The sequence below is a fragment of the Micrasema longulum genome, unplaced genomic scaffold (genome assembly GCF_059751315.1).
Source record: "Micrasema longulum isolate JH-2025_06_02 unplaced genomic scaffold, ASM5975131v1 h1tg000140l, whole genome shotgun sequence".
NCBI classification, from domain to species: Eukaryota; Metazoa; Arthropoda; class Insecta; order Trichoptera; family Brachycentridae; genus Micrasema; species Micrasema longulum.
The window spans coordinates 1,375,479-1,400,555 of NW_028277346.1; the positions used below are offsets into that span (position 1 = coordinate 1,375,479).

Below are 25,077 nucleotides of genomic sequence, written 5' to 3' on the forward strand. Positions count from 1 at the left end.
GCCTCCAGGAGACACTATCGCCAACCAGCACTCTCGCCTTCTCCCACGTTAATCCAGCGCCCCTTACTTCCGCCAAATAAGGTCGAAAAATCGTCATCGGCGGGTTTCCAGGACGGCGAGAGCCCACAGGTTTAAAAAAGAGGCAACTTGGGTGTAAGTTCTCCCGAGGCATGCGCAGCACTTGTCCACCGCCACACCCCCAAAACGCTCGTAATGCCGATAGGAGGCTGCTGCATCCGTTCTCGGACTTCAATGTTAGTTATAAAATCGAACCACCGTATACCTAATATTCTCCTCAAGCACTTACTCTCAAAACTCAGAAGTTTGGTGTTCTGAGCTTTGGTAAGATGCCAAGATTCACACCCATATTGGAGTACTGGCATTATACAAGAGTTGAATAATCGGCATTTCAGACTAGAGTTCCAGGCAACACGCATCATGTTAAAAGTTGCACCAGCAATTCCTAGGCGGGTTGCGAGCTCTTTGTGCATGCTTCCATTCTCAGTTATGTGAACTCCCAAGTATTGAAAGCTGTCAACTTTCTCGATCCTCTGTCCATTATTATAGAGAGGCTGATCAGGGTCAGGACAGGATTTGTTGCACATAATCTGAGTGATTTTTGGTATTAATATTAAAACCCAGACCAGTAGATTTTTTCGCAGTTCATCAACAATTTCCTGAAAATCACCAAATCTACTACTGCACCATCACGCTATTTCCCCTTGAGGTAGGCAGATAGAATGGATCGCCACACACGTCCATGCTGACATATATCCCTAGCTTCTTCAACGTTGTGTGTGCTCTTAACATGACATAAATGCATTTTTTTCCAGGGCACCCAAGGCTTCGAGCGGCACATGGACCGCCTGATGGAGCTGACCGAGTACATGGTCGGCAAGATCAAGGCCCAACCGGACAAGTACTATCTCATCCTGGAGCCGGAGCTGGTGAACGTCTGCTTCTGGTATGTTCCGAGGAGGCTGCGCGGCGTCCGCCATGACAGGCGGCGAGAAGAGGAGCTCGGGAAGGTAGAAATTACTTATTAATTCAACGATATTTTGAGTATGTCCAAATGTTTGTAGATAGGCTGGATTTTGTCCTTTATTTTAATTCAATTCAATTCATGTTTTTAAATACAACATTTACATTACCAACATATATTCAATACGTACATATTATAAAAAAGAAAAAAAATACATGAAAGTGACTCATGTCAAAGTAGCAGGAGAATCCTGCTCCAGAAAACCCCTTCGGATACATGGAATAGATCAATATAAACGAAACTAAAACAAAATATTAGAGGCGTTTAATTTGAAAAACATATCAGGCCAGGGCTCAGGGCTGGTATTCCAAACGCTCTCGCGGCCGTATTATCTTGTGTATTTACATGCAAAATACACGAGAAAAACTGTTTTCTCATGCCGCGAGAGTGGTTCAGAATAACACCCCAGGGGTGCAGTTATGAATATCCCCTAGAGAGTGGTTAATTTGGGGATTTTTATTTTTCCATGCGACTAATTTTTGCTACATACATGGCCACACTGATGATTAAATGTCAAAAAATATGAACACGTGAAATCAAACATGATGATTTTCATTTAGAACATTATTGCGACCTTTAGCATTACCCGAAACACATTATTGGGTTGAATTGACCAAACCGTATTAGTTTTACTTCCGTTTTTGAAGCAGTTTTATACACCATTTGACGTTTAGTCATCAGTGTGGCCATTATATGAAGCAAAGAGTCGTCGCATTAAAAAAATAAAAATCTTCAAATTAATTACTCTCTATGGGGTAGAGAAAATTTAGAATAACACCACAGGAACCCTTGAGCAAAGGATCGATATTATAAAAGCATAATACTCTCCAATAGCAAGAATTTTTGCCTCTTAAACATAGTTTTACTGGTGCAAAAGGTGTCAATTTCCAAACTGATTATGTTCAGCTGCCTGATGGCTCTTCCTATCAGCATGACCAGAGACAGGTTAATCAGTCTATGCTGACACTGTCAAAGATATCCATCAGGATCATAAAAATGTTATGTTCTGGATATTATATTCCGAATATAACATTAAAAAGTTATGAGAATTATTAAATATTACCTACTTTAAGACAAATAAATAAATATATTTGATACCATATTTTTTCAGGTGTGTCCAATCCTGAAAGGACGCATGATGCAGTCCGGTACCATGATGGTCGGCTACCAGCCCGACGATCGTCGTCCTAACTTCTTCAGAAACATTATATCTTCGGCAGCCGTCACCGAGAAAGACGTCGACTTCCTCCTCAACGAAATGGACCGGCTGGGACAAGACCTGTAAATCAAAAAACCCTAACAAAACTTCAAATATTGAATGTGCATAAATTACAAACATAACATTTGAGAAAATAGCGGTTTTAAAACAAAAAGATATTATTTATGCTCACCTTTGTAATTTTTTTGTTAAAATATGTTTTGTACGTTGGGGTCCCAAATAATAGGCAAACTAATGCCCAATCAAACATCTTTGGTGCTCTATGGTTGGATTCTTATACTTGTAAATGGGAGTCAATGCCAAACAAGATCCTGATGTCGCTGTGACCTGTGTAGATCTATTGTGACGGATCTCCATTAATAAATTTTCTCCCTCCAAGCCTAAGTCTTGAAGAATCAGACTACTGAATGGAGGAGGAGTGTTCTCATATCTATTGCTAAATCCCCCCTCCAAATCCAAGTACTTAAGGCAACAGGCTATTTGGTAGGGGGGAGTGCTCTCACATCACTCAGTGGTCCAATGGTCCATCGAGGATGCTTCTACATCTTAAAAGAGAGTTATTCTAGCAGATGTTTATTCAATATGCACTGCCCTGTAAGGGCTTTAGCGATAACCTCACTTGGTTTGAGCTTAGTTACATTAAGTCGAAAGAAAACTTTAAGAAAGAAAAGTATTCCTTTAATAGTTCATTCACATGGTTAGTGACCGGGTGCTATTTGTTAGAGCATTACGCTGTGCTTGTGCCTACTGGGGCTTTCTCAGCTCCCAGCCTTGCCCAATTCATCAGCTCCTTGTTCCCATTGATGTTTTAGTGCCCAAGGCCGCGATTATAAACGCCATCTTCATCGGTACATATCGAGATGATACAAAGTAACATCGATATTTATGTACGAAAATGCGTATATGTGTATGAAAATTCAAAGTATCTTCGTTGGTAACCTGATATTGAACATGCTTAAAAAAAATATTGTCAACATATTGTATTTTCATACAGAAAACTAAATTTTACTTTGTGTATAAAATTGAAGATAAATTTTAAATTTCTATTAGAATACGGGCCCAGGGTGCGGTTTGGGCCCCAGGTATCTATGGTTTGATTCTTAAATGGTTAAAATATAATTGGTTTGATTTCTTAGTTATATTTTATTACTTTATTTGTGTACTTTGTTGAATTTTTTGTAAGTTACAATAATTCTGAGCATCTGGTGACAAACTGATCTCGTAGCCGTTCATCAGAACAAAAACCCATGCAAATTTTTCTCAAAATTAATTTTACTTTGTCTTGTTTTAATAAAGAAAATGCATAAATCTTGATTTGCGACGTTTATAGATATGTTGTTTATGAAAATGTTATTTTAAAAAATGTGGTCATTCAATGTTTGAAGTACCTAGCTACAATAGATATATATTTACTAGTTGCAAAACGTCATTCTTATTTATTATATGAGCACTTGTATTTATTTTATATGTATAATATTATATTTTTTTTATAGTTAATGCACTTTAAAGTATATGTATGATGTTTTAATTCTTATGCACATCACTGTTTTGCAACAATACATATTATGATAACATTTATTTCATTGTTATATCTCTGTTGCATTATTAAATAATAAATAATTATAATATGAACAAGGAGGTATAATGCGCTCTTCTATAGAGATATAGTATATATCTTTAATATATGATAGAGATGGGCACACAAAAATGTAGCATGAAAAATGACAGCTCGCACCACATGAAGTTGGCTGCAGTTCCCAGTAATGTTTGTTCACAAAATGGCTGCAACCGAGTGAAGTTGTTGCAAACTAAAGTAATTTGATAACGCTTTAAGTTATACAAAAATGTTATTGTGCGGATTATACCTCATTGAACATGAATTAGTATTCAATATAATATAGATTTGAAGCACTTTAAGTCTACACATAATAACGTTGAAAGTTGAATTGTATTGTTTTATTTTATGATGACTTTTAGAAAAAAAACATCTATCTATAAAGGAAACACACTATTTTCTTCAAAATCTATTTTCACGAGCTATCAATTTGTTATATGCAAGATCATATAAAACTAAATAGGTATATCAATGTTTGCAAAGTTAGACAATGCTTTTTCCAGTAAAATTATAATAATATAATCCCAAAAGCATTGTTTAAAAGATATAAATGTTATAGTTGTTGTAAGTTAAGTAAAGTATTAGGAAAACATATTTAAAGTTCATAAAAAACTTGTGTGCTGAATGTTAAATTGTTATAATAAATTAGTAGAGTGTTAGGTCAACATTCCAACATATCAGGTGAATGAAAGAATATCATATGTATTGATAAGTTTAGTATTTATACAAGAAATATTTCATATGTATACAAAATATTCTATCATGTAGATACTGCCATCTATGGTCGAATAGCGTGAATTCAAAGGTTAAATTTTGTACCCGCAGATGGCACATTGTTTAATTTTACTGGATAATTTTATCAACATTGTTATAAAATCATATTTATACATTGATATTTATAATATTATTTGAACATAGTCAATTATTTAAAGCATTTGAGCTTTTATTGTTACATTTCACGATTACATTAGATGAAATTTGCTTTAATTTGCTCAGCACAAGTTAAGCCAAATTTACTTTGCTCAAAATGTCAATTTTGTTTGTAAATGTTTGTACCGAGCATTGTTGCAATTTTACAATTAAAAATTAATATTCCCTTTATCGTATTACTTAGCAGTGTTTTCTTTTGAGAACGCTTAGCGACGAATAGCTCAATTGAAATTATTCAAATTTAAATTTGTTTTCTATAATGTACTGTACATTAGATCATTTAAAATAAGTTTAAACCAAAAGGTTGCTTCTGTTATTAGTTGAAATTAACAGAACAATCAACACTGTCAATTTATATCTCCCGTTTTGCCAATTATACGTGTATAAAATTAAAAGTTTCGATAGAAGTCACAGTCTGACTTTTTATCTGCTTTGAAATTCTGTCCGAGAGGAATTTAATTAAAGGTTAGTTGATTATCATTATGTTTAGAAAGTCTATTGCGTAGATGTGATTGTGAGTAAAAGATACAGATTATTATATTATGTAAATAATTTAATAACTACGGAGTTTAAATTGAAGGGATACGGTACAAAGATTAGATTTTGAAGCCAGAACAATTAAAACAGTGTGTGGGTCCCCTTATTTATCATAATTATAATATCGAGTATTATGCTTCATGTAACATTCTAAGGAAAGTGAAATATTACAGTGTTAAACCATATGTTGGAAAAACGAATTCCCACACGGATGCAGGAGAGAAATAGCGGGGGCGAAGCCCTAGAGCTTCTACGATATATTAAGCGGAGTGGACTGTATTTAATTTTAATGAAAATAAGTGAGCTTCCTCGATATGCTGTATGCAGTGTCAATCGGTCACAACCCCAACAAATAAGATGGATTACGAATGGAGGCCACTAACCTTATCTTCGTTCTTGATGGGATTTCTGTGGTCCGACTGGTCACTTGCGAGTGGCACGTACACGAGGGAAGGCACCAATCTGGAGCTCAACACTGATGGTTGATGGAAACAAAGTTTATGATGCAGCACACATTCAACAAAATAAACGATCGATGTACGACACAAGGTCTTAATGTGGCGGATGATCAAAGGATACTGAGGTATGCAGTGAACAGTGGTTGTGGGTACAAAAGATGTAGAAGTTGTGACAATACCTAACCAATGCATACTCACATAATTCGCAACCACTACCTCTAAAACTAATATTTCTCACAGAGCCTTCCAGGAATTGAACCTGGGACCTCAAGTTTGGTAGGCGAATGCGCCAACCACAATAGTATTATATTTTAGACTGATGATTTGTAACGTCTGAAGCAGGGTTTAAAGGATATATATCATCATCATCATCACACCCTAATCCGCACCTGACGGTTCTGACGGGCACTGCATTGGTAAAAAGCATGCAGTGTATCTCAATTATGCATTAAAGGAAGGTATGGTGATCAGTTTTACGCTTCACGAATTAGTCTAGAAACAGTTGAATATTGCGGTATTAAATCATCTTATAAACAAATATTTCATGTTCACCACCTCAGGAATTGAACCCAGGACCTGCATGGCAGGTGAACACATCAACCACTATAATACGAGGCGGACTTTTCTTCAATTGATTTGCCTTTTTAAAGCTTTTACCTAAGATTAGCCATTGAGTCAAAAGCACTCATCCAGGATCCTGGTTCTTTTGTACACACAGAACTGTATTCTTCATCCGCCTGAAGACAGACAGTCTTATCGCTGATAAATTAAAATAAAGATTTTTGTTGATAAAGATCTATATTGTTGATGATTACTCTTTTTTTTACCCACAACAGGCCAGAAGGCCCAATTACAGTGGTTAATTTACAGCACAAAAACCCAAGCTTGAGAAAAATCATATTCAATTTTTGTGTTCTCACCGGGAATCGAACCCAGAGCCTTTCATGTGTGAACCAAGCGTCTTGTTCATTACACTACGGAGGCTGTTTTTATGAGAAATTGGTTTTTATCTGTTGTTGGCGTCACTTTTTGTGTGAAAAACATAATTTTTTGTACCATATCCCGTTGATTTAAAAATCCTTGTTTAATATCCTATTATGTTGTGATTACGAGTAATATATTATATTAATTTAGCGATAATTAAAGCCAAGCTTAGAAGCTATAAAAGAAGGAAATATAAATACGTACAATATTATATGTATATATCAGCAAAAAGCTAAATAATAAAGATATATACTAATTATTAAGTTATTTATTATGAAATAAGGGGATCATAAAGGAATTGCATATTTTTGTGAAAATTCCCATTTTATTTATTTCACCGATGCGTTGTAAATGTAACTCCACAGTTGACTATGGGGATCTAACTTGACCAGGAGTTGTAATTAAATTAAATTAAATTTTGAAGGCTGTCCAAATTTAGGTGCATCTTTTAGATTTTTATTGCCTGAATTGAACCTTTGAAACCAACGCAGCAGGCTTCTATAATGAGCGTTTTGGACCAGCCTTAACCCAAGCTGCCTCTTCTTCACACCTGCGGGCTCTCGCCGTCTTGGAAGACTGTGGATGACTATATTTCGGCTCTATTCGGAAGAGGCGAAAGTGCTCGCTAGTTATAAGATCTCCTGGAGGCGTCTGGCGATGTCCACATCCTCCACTGAGTGGATGTGAAAAAGAAGAAGCAGAAACATAAATGGACATTACTTTCTATTCGCACTTAACCATAAGCTTCTTTAATGGCGTTTGTGGCCTTGCTAACATTCAAGCCCTAGTAAGATGTGGTGTCTGATGTGTCCCGTGTCAATTTCTGGTTTGGACATTTTACAATTAACAATAATATAGAGTTTATTACTTCGTCTTTAAACTGTATTTTTTTCAATGTTACTATTTCATTGTCGACTGTTTGTTTCTTTGAAATAAACAAATAATGCCAAACAATAGTTCAAAGCAAAAAAAAACACAAATGTGTTGACTTCACCGTGTCTGGACATAAAGTACACTCAAACGACGGGTCATAAAATATGCAATTTCTTTTTGTCCCTTTAATAATGATTTTTTCTGTTTACTTGTTTTTTTATTGTCACAGTTTTTTTGCCTTCCGGAGCCATTTTCGAAGAAATATTTTATTATATTTGATTAATATAGCTGTCAAAGCGTAACTTCTAAATCTGATCTAACTATTTTTTGTGAAATGGAAGATTAGCATTTTTTGCTTAACGCACTCAAAGGGGTATTATCAGAAGCACAAAATATTTATTCCAGATAAAGTTCTATGTGCTAATTAAAACCTGAAGTAGGCTGTAAAAAGTATTTTGGTAGAGGCATTACTCGGATTCGTATCCGTAGATGTCAATAGGTGCTTTTTCAGCAACATTTGATTTTCACTGAGTATCCGATCTCCATCCAACCATTGGAGTTTGAGTCTACCAACGCTGCGTCTACCTTGGGGCTTTGTACGAACTATCTTATTTAGCATTTTCTCTTCACTCATTCTTTCCTAGTATCCTGCCCCTCGCAGTCTCCCTATTATGTGGGCTTATCGTGAATGTTGTGGACTTCTTCGTTGAACAGTATTTTCCAAACTCTGTTTTCCTGCACAGCTCCGAAAATATTTCTTGGTATTTTCCTCTTAAATATGAAGAGAGATGTCTCATCTTCTTTACTCAGTACCTAGCATTCAGAGCTATACAGGGCGGAATAGTGTTTTGTAGATGTTGACATTTGTTACACCTTGCAATATGGTTTGGGCACTCATGTGCTTCTCTCTTCCAGAACCGGACCTACCATAGGTTCAGTTGGCACAAAGAACTAGGCACTCGCTTACAAGGGAGGAGAGAATAATATGCTAGCATTAATTTGCAAACGTTTATATTCCCGTCCCTTTTTAGTAAGTGATCGGGCCCTTGATTCGGCGCCGCTCTTTTTGTATAAATGTCCAAAAATCACTGTTTATTTCACTAATTTTCTGATAAAATCTTATCAACATCACCCCTTTGCATTGGTAAACAAAATGCAGCTCAGTTCGATCATCTATTACATGAAGGCAAGGTAAGGTAAGATGATCACTCTTACACTTCAGGTGCCAGTTCAGGAACAATATGAAAGTTATAATACCCTACTGAATTGTATTTCAATGTGTCTTAATTTACCAATTATACATTGAAGTCAATAAAAAAATATTTATCTGTGTTTAGTATCTTATTACACAAATATATTTATCAGATATATTATGTATATTTATATTGTTGGCATTAGAAATTGACGTCCAAGTATTTATGTATTTGAAATATTTACCTAAGATTATAATGGAGTTAAATTATGCCAGAATTTCTGCATGTTCAAGAATTCTGAAATGTTAAAAATCAATTGAAAAAGACATATTCTAAATTATATAATGTTATGTGTATCTACTCGAATTTATAACACTGTTTCTCTATTCAGAGAGACTGAAAGTACGCACTATGAACCAGTTGGAGGTATTCGAGTCGTGGCTTCACAGATGAATGCTTCATATACCGTGGACAGATCGGGTCAGCAATGTAGGGATCCTGAGGAGTGCTAATTACAGCATTCTTCCTGTGCTCTATCAGGCGTTCCTGATGTTGGTAATAACTTCTAAAAAGGCCTCTCTGTCTGGCGCTGCCTGGAACAACTCCTCCACATACCTTATTCCGGTCCAGTCTCTTATTTGGCGCAGCCGAGACGTTTGCCTTCTGACAGCTCCACGTTGTCCCTCAATCCTGCCCATTAGTATAAGTTGGAAAATTTCATATACTTGTCTCTACTCGGGATGCGACCCAGAATCTTACGGGCCATTATATACATTTTAACACTTCCCTGTTGCAATTAGTTCTCATCGGGACCTCTACATTGCAGACCAAACATGTCCACGTTAAACTAATCATTCTTCTGTGAAGCCACATCTCGAATACGTCCAACCAGTTCATAGCGTGTACTTTCCAAATCCAGTTTTCTGGGCCATACAACAGAACAGACCAAACATAGCATTTTTTTTTAATTAAATTCAACTTGACAAACGATCCAAATGTGCTGTAATTTAAAAAAAAAAACTATATGAGGTAAATAAAATTAAGTATTAAATAAAAGGTTATTTAAAAATATCAAAATTACTCTTTGGATTTAAAAAACATATCATGAATTCGAGTTTGTACAACATTTAATATTAATATATATAAAGGCTTTTTATAATTATTTTTCATTGTATGGATGCAAATCACTTATTATATATTTGATATTATAATCACTCGAGGAATTGTTTAATATAATAAAATATAAAAGGAAAACTCGGTTAATATAATTAAACCGGAGTTTGCTACATCCGTTCTCTTATTTCTCCATTCTTCACTAAGTCAAACTACGGCACACCCATGATAGTTCTGAATAGCATATTATTACAATTCAGAATTTTGCTGTTTTGAGCCATAGTGTGCCATATTTCACATTGTAGAAAAGAATATGTGTTATGCAGGCGTTCACATAGGCGGCATTTAAATGTAATATTTATAATTTGATATTGCATGCCAACCTATCTGTTAATCTTTTGCATGGCTATCTACTTGACCACGAAGCGGACAAATTCCTACTCGATTTCCTTTGTCAAGATGAGTAATTGAGAATAATTATCGGAGTCAAGAACACTCTTCTAGGTTTTTAATTATATTAGCTGAGTTTTTCTTTAATTTACTCATAAACTAAGGAAGAGGTTCCTAAAATATAAATATTAAATACTTACAAATTAAGTTATTAATTTTTAATACCTACTTTTGTTAATTTAAGTATGATTATCATAGATTATAATACTTAAACGTTTCGACTAACACCCAAGCATATAAATGTTTAGTATAAACCAAAGGCAAGATTGATCTACCAAAGACATCTGGGACTGTCAAACAGCTTATTCTTATTCTTATATTATGAGGATTGTTTTTTCAAAACACGATATTCGCCCACATGGCGATATGTCTGAAAAAAACACACCAAAACACGCCAAAAATTGTCTTGAAAAAATATGAAAGTCTTATTGTATTAATAATTGTTATTAATGAATTAATTAATTGTATTATGAAACATAAAATAAAATTATACACTTTATTTAAATTCTGAATAAGACTATCTTCAGGCTTAGCTGTAAAGTCTAGTTTTTTAAACCATGATTGTTCACAGGATTTGACGGGAGTCACAAGAAAACCCTCTCCTGAAAAATTACGCTTCAAGCGAATGTCGAGTTTTGAAAAAACCGTTCTCAAACGGTAGTCGTTTTTCGCACTCAAGTTTGCAAACTGTATTTTTCTTGTTTTGATATTAATTGATTTATATTTATGTAACTATTATAAAAGTGTGTGTTGTATCTCAATTACCTATACAATACTCCTGTCAAATTGTAAATATTGTATTGTAGGCGCGATTAACTCTCAAATCATTTGAACCATAAAGTAATTATTGTGAACCGACGTGTAAAATAGGTTTTTGTGTAGAAATGCAATAAAAATCATGAAGTAACATTTCATATAAATGTTGTAATGCCATTATCATCATAATGATATATAAAGTAAGAAATTAATTTTAAAATGTTTATGTAAGGTGGTATCATTAAATAAAGTAGTTAACTATTTGATTTGACAAATAATCATCGCAATATTTTGCCAGCTAAACTTTTTAATTTACTTCTATTCATGTAACCTAACCTAACATTTCATTTTCCTAACCTAACGATGAAGGTATAACTCGTGCTGCTTATAAGCTATCCATAGGTACTCAAAAAAGCACTGTTTGCCCTCTGACAGATAAATCAAACATGATGTTTGCTACAGTCAAACATAATGATAAATAATGAGGTAGGTACTTATTAATTTATATAATATTCATCAACTCATTTATTAATGACATCTAGATTTCATTAAAAATATATGCAAATAATTAAACATGTAAATGGTACGTAGATTACATAACAAACATTTCAAATTGATTTAAAACATCAAGTTCAAAAAATATATAAGCGCTTTGGCGGGTATTACTAAAAGTAATATGATTTCATATTTTAAAAAACCTATTTTAATTATTATTTTCATAAAATTGAAACTATCTTAGTGCGTATTGTATTTATTTATTTATTTCAATTAATATTTTTATTAACATAATTTTATGAAAACAGAATGACCTTAACGTGGACTGATTTTCAAAATGTATTAAATTAATTCAGTCTAGACTTTTTAAGTATTTGTAGAATTCAAAATGCATTGGAAATCAAAAACTTATATATTAGCTTGAAACATGTATGCAATTTGTCTTTTATTCTATTTTAAATTAACAGATCATTTCACTGAAAATTAGATATTCAAAAACTCAACTTATATGAACGTTGTTTTACTTTAACATAAGCAGAATGGTAACCTGTTACACAGTTAATTTGTTTGACTCTTTTTAAATATTTAGCTATGTTTTTATAGTTATTAAAACAGTATGAATTTGTTAAAAATTGACAAACTAATTTACTGTATTTTTAAATGACTTCCTTTATAATTATTCAAACACCTAGAACACTTGTGTTTTATACCTCTGTGGTCTTAAGCTAAAAGTTCTAAAGTCAAGTTTTGATCAAATGAATTATGTACCTACAGTACTTGTTAAATCAAAGGACACCTCCAAAGACAAATGATAATTTAATAAATTAAATTAATAAACAAATACCTTTTTATCTCAAAATAAAGATCTGAAACTTAAGAACTTACCCTGCAACCACAGAAATGTATGTTTATTGATCTGTCATATGACAAAAAAATAATAAAATAATTTGGAGTGGAAAAATGGCAGCATATTTGGTTGTTTATAAAATAATGTAAACTGATCATTGATTGTAATTGTATTAAGTATTTTAATGAGTGTTGTCAACAATATATCTTCGATCACAATGTTTTCCAAGTTGTTAGAACTATAAAAATAATTAAATAATTAGAATATTTAGCAAAACGCTTGATCATAATTTTAAATCAAAATTGTCTGCCAAATTAATGTAAAAATATTTTAAATATGATTGTTTTAATCGGCAGTCATGTAAAATACTTACAACCACTGACTAATTAAAAAAACTGTCCAATGGTTAAAGATTTTGGGTCTTCCTATTTGTAAAAAATATTATTTGAGATAAATAATCTGACTATTATATTTATTAATTTGTAATTACTTATTATTATTTTTTTTAGTTTCACCGAACATTCAAAGATGGTGCACTTTTGTCTTTTGTTTACCTGTATTTTGGCCTATAAGTGTAAACATTGTATTTTGAAAACATATTATAAACTGTATCATTGACGTACTACTAGTATAAGTAGAGCAAATAAATTGCTTAGATTAAAAAGTATGTCATATAGTTACTTAAATATGTGTGTCTGAGTTAACCTTTTCTGAACTTGCTACTTTCACCAGTTTCAAAATTGACCAATGGATTTCCGTATTTCAAGGAGATGAAATTAGTTATCCGCAGTAGTTGATAACTATCAAATTTCATGATTGTGGTCAAAGTTACCAGACCAGTCAAAAAACACCCTTTTAATTATATACAATCAACACCAATTCATGAGCAAACCTGGTAAAATAGAAAATAAAGAAACCAAACATTTTTTAACCAATGAAAGTATTCTTCATTAACTATAAAGTTAACGCTTTATTTTTCATGTGTCAATAATTTAAAAAAATGAATTCTATTCTAGTACATTTTGTGTCAAAAACATTTTCTCAATCCTCATTTGGCGGCCATCTTGCTTGTCCACCAGTGAATGTTGTTGGTAAAGTCTATAAATAAGAGCTGAAAACTGTAACTAACATTTTCTGGAAACACCAAATTAAATGACCTTTTAAAAAAATCAGATCATAATATTATATTTGCTGTTTTAAAGGTGTAAATAGTAACGTAAGAGGAATGCAATGGGAATACCAGTACCCTAAATTATTTCCTAATATTTTTAAAGCGACATTGACACTTATTGGTTTAATAAATAAAAATATATCAAACATTGAATACAAATTTTATTTCCGAAGGATTTTAAGTCACATTTTCTCAGATTTGGCAACTTTGTAACTGATGGAAGAATGCAAAGTTAATAGTATGAATATAATCTAATGTCTGTTTGTTAAAAAAACTGTTGCTTCAACTAAAGTTGTTACCTATATGTGTTAACATTTCAATTAACTGATTTAAGACTATTGTATAACTGTAAAACATAAATCATTCTTTGAAATAAAGTAAATCAAATGCAGGTTCTTTTATTATTTATTTTGTGGGCACATCATCCATAAACTGATAACTCACAGCTGCAAAATTATGCTATTCATCTAGAGCTTTGTACATAATTTCTGTGTGTTCTATTTAAATTCAAAAGAGGAATACTGTTTTTTGTGGAATGAGAGTGGAGGTGGACTTAATGTAGAAGAGTTTCCAACTTTCGTTAATTTATTTATCTACAATTATTTCCTGCCTTCTTTGACAGCGGAAGATGAAAGAAGTATAATTTTATATAGCGATGGATACATGTATCAAAATTGCAACTGTGTCATGTCCAGTTCTTTGCTAAATCTCTCAATATTGTACGACATTACAATAGAACATAAAAAATTGGAAAAGAACACACTCAAATGGAAGTGGACTCCATGCATTCGACAATTGAAAGGCATCTCAAGGGCAGGGAAATATATGTCCCTGCCAAATACATAGAAATGTCGATCTGCTCGGAAAAAACCCAAGCTTTTTCATAAGATTTCTTAATAATAATACTTATTTACAAATGTACCAGACAATTTTTTTAAACAATAGGCTTATTCATGACCCTTTTTCATATTCTTTGCAAGTCAGCATAAGATGTCGCCGGATATTTTTTGTTTTAATTTTTTTTAAATATATTTTGTATTTAATGTAATGCAAATGAGGTAGTCAGCGATTGTTGGTCTTCAAAATGAACAGCAACACCTTTCCTTGGGCCATTTTTTCATTACACTTTCAAGGTGAACTGCTAAATATGAAGAGGCTTGTAAGTTATGACTTTTTACCAATTCCTTCCTCTCACACATCCGTTAAATTCGACTGACCTGGAAATACTAAATCGCCATATGATGTATTCGTATGCGTAGGGCGAGTAGGAACAATTTGACGTATCACAAACGTTTCTGCCAACCCGCAGGGGTATACTTTTTGTACCTGGACGTACAGGATACGGTTTGTTGCGTTTGGGTGAAAATATCGCGGACTTATCACGTACATTCGTATGGGTAGGGCGGTTGTGCCCACGGAATGCGCCTACTGCCGACTGCGACATGATACAAATTACTAGTACATACTGACTTTTTTTTTCAAAACACACAGTTTACCCTGAAAATGGCTCCTGCAATGGTAGCCGAAACATCGAAAGGAATCTAACTCACACTGAGTCATCCAAAAAATAATTATTGTTAAGTGACCATGAAAACCTGCGCAAATATCATATTTAACAAAAACAACAAAATATCAACATGTAAGTAAAGTAAACAACAATAAATTAAACCAACTGGAACTTTTGATTTTCGAAATTCCTTGAAATGTTGAAATTATACTGTTTTTTCACCCTGCAGTAAAATTTGTGTTTTTGGAGACTAGAGTTTTGCAAGTAATTAGTCCAACGACATGTTTATTTTGTTCTGAATTGGGTTGTGGACTTGTGGCTAGTGTTATGGCTCACCGCTGAAAAGCAAAGCGGAAATATTTTAAAGACGTTTTCTTTATTTTTCCTTAGTTATAGTCTTTTACTATACATAAATATAGAAGTCATTTTTTAATCTAGTGTCATCTATGAAATTTATTTATAACCTTAACGAGTCCTGCCATCTTACGATTTTTTCAAAAAGCTTTTTATTATCTAGATGATGCTATTACTGCTATTGATTTTAGTTTCAAAAGACACACACAGAAGTCAACAACAGCTTTATTTCATAAGAAAAGTTAGTGAAAATTACTTCTTTCAATTTAGAATCAAAGAAAATTCATTTATAATTAGCAACTAACAATGCAATAGTTATCATATATGTCTGAGCGCGAGAGAGACGGAGATTATTTTCATAATGCGTATGCCGAGCGATGTCGCGAGCGAACTTTAGAGCATTAATTTAAAATGTCTTCTAAATAAGTTAACAATCGTGTTACAGTTGTATGGTCTAACAGATGTTGAAAATCAATTTTAGCCCTTCAAAGAGTTCAAACCACCTGTGCCTCGATTTTGAACGCTATCTTCGTCTGTATATATCGAGACCACATCGAGACGGTATACTTAACTTCTGTATCTTACTTCGGTATGTTCTACCTACTTGTCATATCGACATCATATGATCGAAATAAACCAATAAATGGCCGCAAAAATTAGTCCGCGTTCCTTACGTCATTAACATTTAAAATAGTTCTCATTTATATTTTAAATAGGCTTCTATAATCACTTCAAAGCGATTATAAACTCCAATAAATTCCAATTCAAGCAAAAAATGCTCGCTTGAACATAAATTTTGCATGACATTTGGAAATCACCTAGACGGTACGCTTAACAATCGTCTGTATGTATCTACCAATCGACTGTCATTTTAGAACGTAGATATATGTACCGTAACGCACGCTTCCCTTTGTTTCATATCGATGTACCTACCCAAAACTTGAAGGTGGGGGCTCGGTAGTATATCTTTATAATCACTAGAGGGAATTTATCTTCAACTATACAGTCAAGGTGAAGTTATGACGTCTTTATCTTTCTATCATAATCGAGGCCCTGGTAACCCTGAAATATATTTTTATAAATAATTTTTCGTCAAAACAAATTTAAAGAAAAGGAATTTTAAAAAAGCAAATTTACGGATTTTTTCGGCTAATTTTTATATGGTTACCTTCTTAAATTAAAAAAAAATATATGTATCGCAGGGACGAACCCTGGGCTGGTATTCCATACGCTCTCGCGGCCGTATCATCTCGCGTATTTACATACAAAATACACGAGAAAACTTGTTTTCTCGTGCCGCGAGAGTCAGTCAGAATAGCACCCCTGGGCCCCGATTACAATGGGAAGTTAATATTTATCTTCAATTTTATCTACAAAGTAAAATTAATTAATTATTTCTGTGAAAAGCAGAATATGAGTACAATTTTTTCTTCTAAACATGTTCAATTATAGGTTACCGACGAAAATATTTTAGATGTTCATGCAAATATACTCATTTTCGCACACAAATATCGGTTTTTCTTTGTAGACAGTCGAAGATAACTCTGTTAACTTACCATTGTAATCGGGATCCTGTAGCTAAATCACAAATGACTATCGACGTGCTTATTATTAGCGACGTGATAACAACTTCTCACCATGGTTATTTATCGTATTCGCGATCACGGTGAACACCTAATATTAAATCGGGGGTTAAGGGTCATAAGGGCGAAACTACAAAAACACAGTTTTGAGATAAATGATAAAACAGTTTTCAAAAAATAATACTGTCTTTTAAGGGTAACAAATAAAGAAAATAAAAAATACAGTTAATAGAGCATAAAACGTTTTAGAGACAAAAATATGAAACTACGCTTTCGTCTATATGACCCTAACTTGCGCTTACATTAGTAAATTAACAAAATGATGTAAAAGGTGTTTTATTCTTCTGACCTTAAACAAAACGCTTCATTTGTAGTTTCACACAAATTTATCTAGGTAACTACTTATCGGATGAGTTTCATCTTTTTGTCACTAACAGGATATTTTGTTTGGATATCAGATTAGTACTTAACACAAAACAGCATTTTTTGTAGTTTCGCCCTTATGACCCTAAGCCCCCGAAATGTCAAAATATTTACGTTTCGCGACGTATAATACTGCTGCGTAATCACATATTTAAATCAACAATATTTTGAGTTTGTCCAAATTCTTGTAGACAAGGACTGGATTCAACTCCCTGGGGAGCTGATAACATTAACATATTACAACAGAGATGAAGAACATTTCAGAAAAGGTAATATAGAAGTCTAGACATGATAAATTCACCTGGTCCATGAAGAAGTATATAAATTGAAAAAATAAAATTTTCAGGCGCTGCCTAGTATGTAGGTGAAATAATTCAATCACACGAATCTCACCCGCATAAATAAAGGTTTCAGCTCTTTAACTTCACAAACATCAACAGGTGAAAGAATTGAAGGAATATGGATGTTCGAATATGGGCAGAATGGTGAATGTTACTCAGTGTGTAAAGTGGCCACTTAAACCAGCCAATGACAGGTCATAAGCCATGTAGATGCCTAGACTTCTATATTACCTTTTCTGAAATGTTCTTCATCTCTGTTGTAATATGTTAACATATTTAAATTTCACCGGTGTAAATATGGAAAATATTCCAAAACTGCTATTTTTATTTATTATTTTTTTATTATTTATTTATTCACACTCTTTATCAAAATACAATTCCATATTCACTTTGCCCAGCTAACAAGGGTACATACCCCGTTCCAAGCTAGGCAATTACATTTTAATATATTATAATAGTTAACAAATTAATATAGAGCACAGACAAACAAAATATAAACTTATTCGGATACACATTTTGATTCATATACATACAGACATAAACACATATACACACATGTATATATAAATATACACATATATACACGTGTACATACACACACACGTACATACACCCATGCGCATACACATACATACATTCATAAAAACATAGACAATTTATTTATGCGAAACTTTATGGTTGTCATCTATAAATATATTTTTTTTTAAAATTATTCCTTATTTTTTATATTTTATTTTTGACATCCAGTAAGGTTCTCCAATCCGTGGCATGCATCAACTTTTCTGACTCCCTACGACCAATGTCACGAAAGAGCGAGGTCAACACCTTCCGCAACTTGACAACACTCCCGTCTTTCCACGATTCTGGCAAAAGGTTATGGACCTTTTTGCCTACGTTATAGTGTTGTCTCGATGCCAGAACAGTGTTGACCCCTTCACTTAGTATCAGATCCCTATTAGAGTATCTGGTATTATGGTTGTGGTTGACGCTCGGGTAAATGTCTCTCTTTATGTGTGTAACCACTACCGTTCTCAATATGTACTGTTGAATAATATTCAGTACTCTGAATTCTTTGAAGAGCAAGTCACTTATAATGCTATTTATTGCATTTAGCCAGCGCGGCGGTTGGCAAGCCAAATATCAAGAAAAACAGTCTTTGACAGTGCTCAGATCTTTTGTTTTATCAGCATACGTTAATCTTGTTTGTTTTTTTTATCTTCTTTCATGATTATGTCATACCATATTTACATGCTATAAACTTTCAAATCATGTAAGAAGGAATGGCCCACGCTCAGACGCTGAAGTCGCTATGGGCATTTTTTCCAAATTATGTTATAACTTAATTTTAAGATGTATTTTTGTCATAAAAATTCTATGTAAATATATGTATGGAAAAATAAAAAAATAAAAAAAATAATAGTAATTTTACAATGCAACGAACATTTGGATTGAAATATTACTCAGGCTCTGAATATCTCATAAACGGGGCTTCGTTTATGAATGCTTCTACCTCGGTATGTTCTTCCGACTTGTCAACCTGGCATCGTGTGATCAAATCCAACCAATGAGTGACCCCAAAAATTTTGTCCGCATTCCTTACTTTCCGAAGTCCCGAATTAATTGAAGGAAACAAAGCTGTCAATGTCCTTTTTTAGTATACTTTTCTATACGTAACTGCGTGGAACGTTTTCTCCGTGTAAAAAGAGGCTCGATGTGCTTAAAATGAGCAATATTTACAACTGAAAGGTTAAAAACACATCTTTCCTAATAATATATGTATGGAAAATTAAACAAACAAAAAAAAGTTACGAACACAACCTAAGAGAAAATTCGTAAGAAAACCTTAAAAGAATTTTTAAAATAAAGGCTTTCTCAGAACTCCTAGAGCAGTGATTCCCAAAGTGGTCTATATCGACCCCCAGGGGTCTATGACAACCTGCAAGGGGTTTACGTCAACGAAAAAAAAATTTGTGGGCCTAAGAAATGAAAATGGGGGTCCACGATAGTGGATCTCAACATACACTTAAATTTAATTTTTTCACTTAAATTTAAATTTTTAAACAACTTTCATTTATGTTTTCTTTTTCCTTCTCTTTTTTATACTTTCATAATTAACATTAGATTTAATTGCTTTTTAATATGGAAACTTCACTGGTCCATTAGAATTAAGTCCAATTGTGTAAAATATTAAACTTTGTAACTGTACTGTATGTTTCCTGAATAAAGGAAAATAAATAAAAAAATAATAATAATAATAAATACACTGATAATACCTATTTACTTACATTATACTATCTTATAATATAAAGACATGTACATTATTTATAAAAGTACCTTTGAAGTAAAAAAAATATTATATACGTTTATAAAACTGTGTAAGTTGAGGATGTAGGTAATATAGCGAGGAAATTTTCAATTTCCTTTCCATCATCATACCTAGAGGAAAGGGGGTTCAGCGCTGTTACCAATCTCCTAACGAAAAAAAGAAACAGACTTGACATCATTGGCCGAGGAGATTTGAGATTAAACCTGACAAAATTGACGCCAAATGTTGATAATGTATTATTAAAGCATCAGGTTCGTCCTTCCCACTAAAAACATTTACTTATTGCTTAGTTTATTTTATATAACAGAAACAAAATTTTATTTTGAGTAGTTTTAATTTAAATTCAATTAATAAATGTATAAACCTTAACATTTGTTTTAACTTTAAGTTTTTAACACTAAACTTCACTACAGTCAGAAATTTATGAAAAATCAATATCAGGTAAGTTAGGGGGTCTACCAAAAACCGAAAAACGTGGCAAGGGGTCTACGACACAAAAAAGTTTGGGAACCTCTGTCCTAGAGCGACGAAATGCCCAGACTTCCATGTTCTCCCTCCTCTAAATATTCTCCATCTCTGTCGTAATATGTTAGTGTAAATATAAATACGGATTGGCCCGATTTGCGCTGTAGACGCAATACATTAGTCCCATACAATAACAGTGCGGTGAGCGGTGAGTGATGAATATGAGGGGATGTTCGTTTAGCTACGAAAATCGATAACTATTCACCGAATCATATTTAATTCTCTCCCTATGATAAAACGTCATTATCGTGTGTATTCCGCGAGTTCAATTATCGGGTTCTCATCGGACGCCATTTTATTTCAATTCGTTATTCATTATTTCATATGAATTTATTTCTTCATCCAAAATAGCACTCGTTTGCATATCATGAACTTTGTACCTCAGAGGCAGACGGATGCAAATCCAGAATTTGATGAAATGAAATTTCGATATTCGTATCCAGTTTATGACATGTCCATTGATTTTGAAGAAATGCAAATGAAAGAACCAATTTGTTACAATATGGTATTGTAGGATGGGGTGGTGCATATGCCAATATTTTAAACCCTCGTAAAATAGTACAAAGATTAATTATTAAAGTAATTTTAAAGAAACCCTCAACATTCAATACAGAAAGTCTATATAAAATATTTAAGGTTCATACAGTAGACACTCTTTTGAAAATAAATTATATAAAAAAGAAAAAATACAAGAATTTGAAATGAATAAGTCACTCAGATACCAACATAATATTAAAATTCCTAAATTCCATACAAGTCATGGTGAAAATAGCTTTGTCTTCAAAGGTGTAAAAAATTATAATAATCTTCCCAATGAACTAAAAACGATAAAAATAATATTTCAATAAATAAATTTAAAGTAAATCAAAAGATTTTTTTTGAACTCGTGTAAAAACAACATTAAATTTTAATCAGTATGAATGTATTATTGTTTTATGTTTTTTTCTTTATATAACTAATGTTTTTATTTTTCTTTTTCATGTACTCTTATTTAAAATTATATAAACTCTTATAAATAAACAAATAAGTCACTCACGTCAAGCACAAGAGTTAGTCTCTTTTTTTGGAATTACAGTGATAACATTTACTAGATGTGTAAAAGTAGGTATGTTTAGAATTTTACAAAAACATGTACTTTTTATGAAATTTATGAATAAAAAAAATATATTAAAAAATGTATTGAGATACTAAAAATACAAATAAATGTTATAAATTATTAGAAAGCACTTAGAGAAAGTAGATAATTTAGGCTTGTGTTAAAAATTTGAGGTTGAACATGGAAAGTTAACATTTATCTTCAATTTTATCTACAAAGTAAAATTAAGTTTTCTGTATGAAAAGCAGAAAATGCGTACAATATTTTCTTCTAAACGTGTTCAATTATAGGTAACCGACGAAGATACTCAATATGTTCACGCAAATATACTCATTTTCGTATACAAATGTCGGTTTTTCTTTATAGACAGTCGAAGATAACTCTGTTAACATTCCATTTTAATCGTGGCCCTGAAATACTCTGAAAGGAAGAAGAGTATTCGCACGAGTCAAAAACAGTTTGAGAATCAGAAGTTTGAAGAATTTATTCTATAGCGTATCCAGTTGTAAAATATTTATTGTATATCGAGGATTCCATACAACAGAAGAAAACCCAAGATGGCTGCGAACGTACGCATTATAAAAAAAATTGAGATATGCGGCTGTTTTGAATGGTCGAGTGGTGCCGTGGTGCGTATAATTATACCCAGGTTTCTGTAAGCCTTATTTACGGGAGTTTTTCATCCATAATCACACCTAAATCTCTCAGCTCGTTTTTCCGGACAAGACAATTACCGCTTATTTCATATTTAAGAGGTCATATGGAAGTCTAGGCATCTACAGGGCTTATGACCTGTCATTGGCTAGTTTAAGTGGCCACTTTACACACTGCGTAACATTCACCATTCTGCCCATATTTGAACATCTATATTTATTTATTTATTCATATTTTTTGCTTACAAACTATAATTAACAATAAAAACAATGTGACCTCACTGGGGTTTCCCGTGCCGAGGACACTTAACAATATACTTTTTTAAAATTACATTTGAGAATAAACAAAGAAGACTAACTTTAAAAAACAAAGATAATTAACAAATATTTAGACAGTTTAAAAAACAAGGTATTTATGTACATCTATATTATTTATATTACAAAACACACAATGAAAATAACAAAAAAATAACATAAGCTATACACTTGTGGAGCAGTTGATTCAATATTGGTATGGGCGAATGAGACAATCCATTTTACTTCTACCTAGCTCCACTATCCATTTTTTTATGGCCTTTTTAAACATTTTCTCGTTACTAATTGTTTTAATAGATAGTGGAAATAGGTTATAGATTTTAAAGATATTCCTTTAATTCCTTCATCCGTTGACGTTTGTGAAGTTAAAAAGCTGAAACCTTTATTTATGCGGGTGAGATTCATCTAATTGAATTATTTCACCTACATACTAGGCAACGCCTGAAAATTTTATTTTTTCAATTTCTGTACTTCTTCGTGGACCAGGTGGATTTATCAACAATATTTTGAGTTTGTTCAAATTTTTGTAGACAAGGACTGGATTCAACTCCCTGGGGAGCTGTTAACATTAACATATTACAACAGAGATGAAGAACATTTAAGAGAAGGTAATATAGAAGTCTAGGCATCTACAGGGCTTATAACCTGTCATTGGCTGGTTTAAGTGGCCACTTTACACACTGTGTAACATTCACCATTCTGCCCATATTTGAACACCTATATTCCTTCATCTGTTGATGTTTGTGAAGTTAAAGAGCCAAAACCTTTATATATGCTGTTGTATGCCGTTGTATATGTAAATGTTAACAGCTCCCCAGGGAGTTGAATCCAGTCCTTGTCTACAAAAATTTGGACAAACTCAAAATATTGCTGCTTATTTCATAACATATTACAACAGAGATTAAGAACATTTAAGATGAGTTATTATAGAAGTCTAGGCATCTACAGGGCTTATGACCTGTCAATGGCTTGTTTAAGTGGCCACTTTACACACTGTGTAACATTCACCATTCTGCCAATATTTGAACATCTATATTACTTCAATTCTTTCATCTGTTGATGTCTGTGAAGTTAAAGAGCTGAAACATTTATTTATGCGGGTGAGATTCATCTAATTGAATTATTTCACCTACATACTAGGCTTCTATATTACCTTCTCTTAAATGTTCTTCATCTCTGTTGTAATATGTTAATATAAACAGCTCCCCAGGGAGTTGAATCCAGTCCTTGTCTACAAAAATTTAGACAAACTCAAAATATTCCTTATTTCTAGTGAACGAATCAACGAAACATTTATCAGTGTAGTATGATAATATCGTTGAACAAGATTGTTGATTCGAGGGATGCTTTCGCCGTTGAAGCGCGCCGTGGGAACGCGCGTCGGGCCTGAACGTTTTTACTAGACAAACATCGTCCTGGCCCCGGCTCGAACTAGGCGGGGGTAGGTCGGGGTAGCTCACAACATCTACCCCTGTAATAGAGCACGGGAAGTACCAACTACAGGAGACATAGCCACGAAGGCGATGTACGGAAACTCTCCAGTTACGCAAAGCCGAGCGGAGCTAAAATCAATATTTATGACTACTCTCCCTCCAACTGTGTATTGTGTTTTATTTTTTATACTTTTATCGCTCCTCTTGGCGACTTCATACTTTATCTGACAGCGGGACGCGGTGGCCATTTTGAAAAGGCGGCTGTCTTTTGTTTTCACAATTCAAGAACGCATTTTTATCTAAACACGAGCTGAACCCGGCAAAACTTTGCTATTGCTAGATTTGAGTACACAAGCGTACAAATATATATTTATTAAATTAACGCAATCGAAAGTTTGATATCAATTATTGTATTTAGTCCTGATTTTTGAAAGGGATGAAAACATAACTAAATGTGAGATCAGTGCGAACGGAGATACTCTGAATCGGGTAGAAGAATTTGTGTATCTGGGAAGTATGTTTACTGGGATGGAAAGACCGAGAAAGATATCGATAGGAGGGTGAGTGCCGGGAACAGGGTGAACGGTGCACTGAAATCTACTTTGGCAAACAAATGTTTATCGCTGGAGGCTAAACTAGCAGTTCACAGTGGAGCTCTAGTGCCAACTCTAATGATGATGATAGTAGGATAAATGCTGTCGAAATGCAATCCCTCAGGCAAATGTGTGGTAAAACGATGTATGATAGGTGTCAAATGTCGAGTTCCGTGAATCCATTTTTTATTTCCTTTTTTAATTACAATTTTAAAAAAACATATTGTCTTTTACAGAATATTTTA

The 25,077-nt window shown here is 33.1% G+C and overlaps 1 protein-coding gene across 1 annotated transcript in view; it reads left to right on the forward strand.

The window, feature by feature from the left end:
* Positions 1 to 2,900, forward strand: part of Gad1 (glutamate decarboxylase) — a 122,122-nt gene extending 119,222 nt beyond the window's left edge. Inside the window, exons 13-14 of the mRNA XM_088242485.1 lie at positions 834 to 1,028; positions 2,154 to 2,900. Of these exons, the coding sequence (XP_088098611.1) occupies positions 834 to 1,028; positions 2,154 to 2,327 (369 nt within the window). The 3' untranslated portion in view covers positions 2,328 to 2,900. The remainder of the gene's footprint in view (positions 1 to 833; positions 1,029 to 2,153) is intronic.
* The last annotated feature ends 22,177 nt before the right edge of the window (positions 2,901 to 25,077 follow it).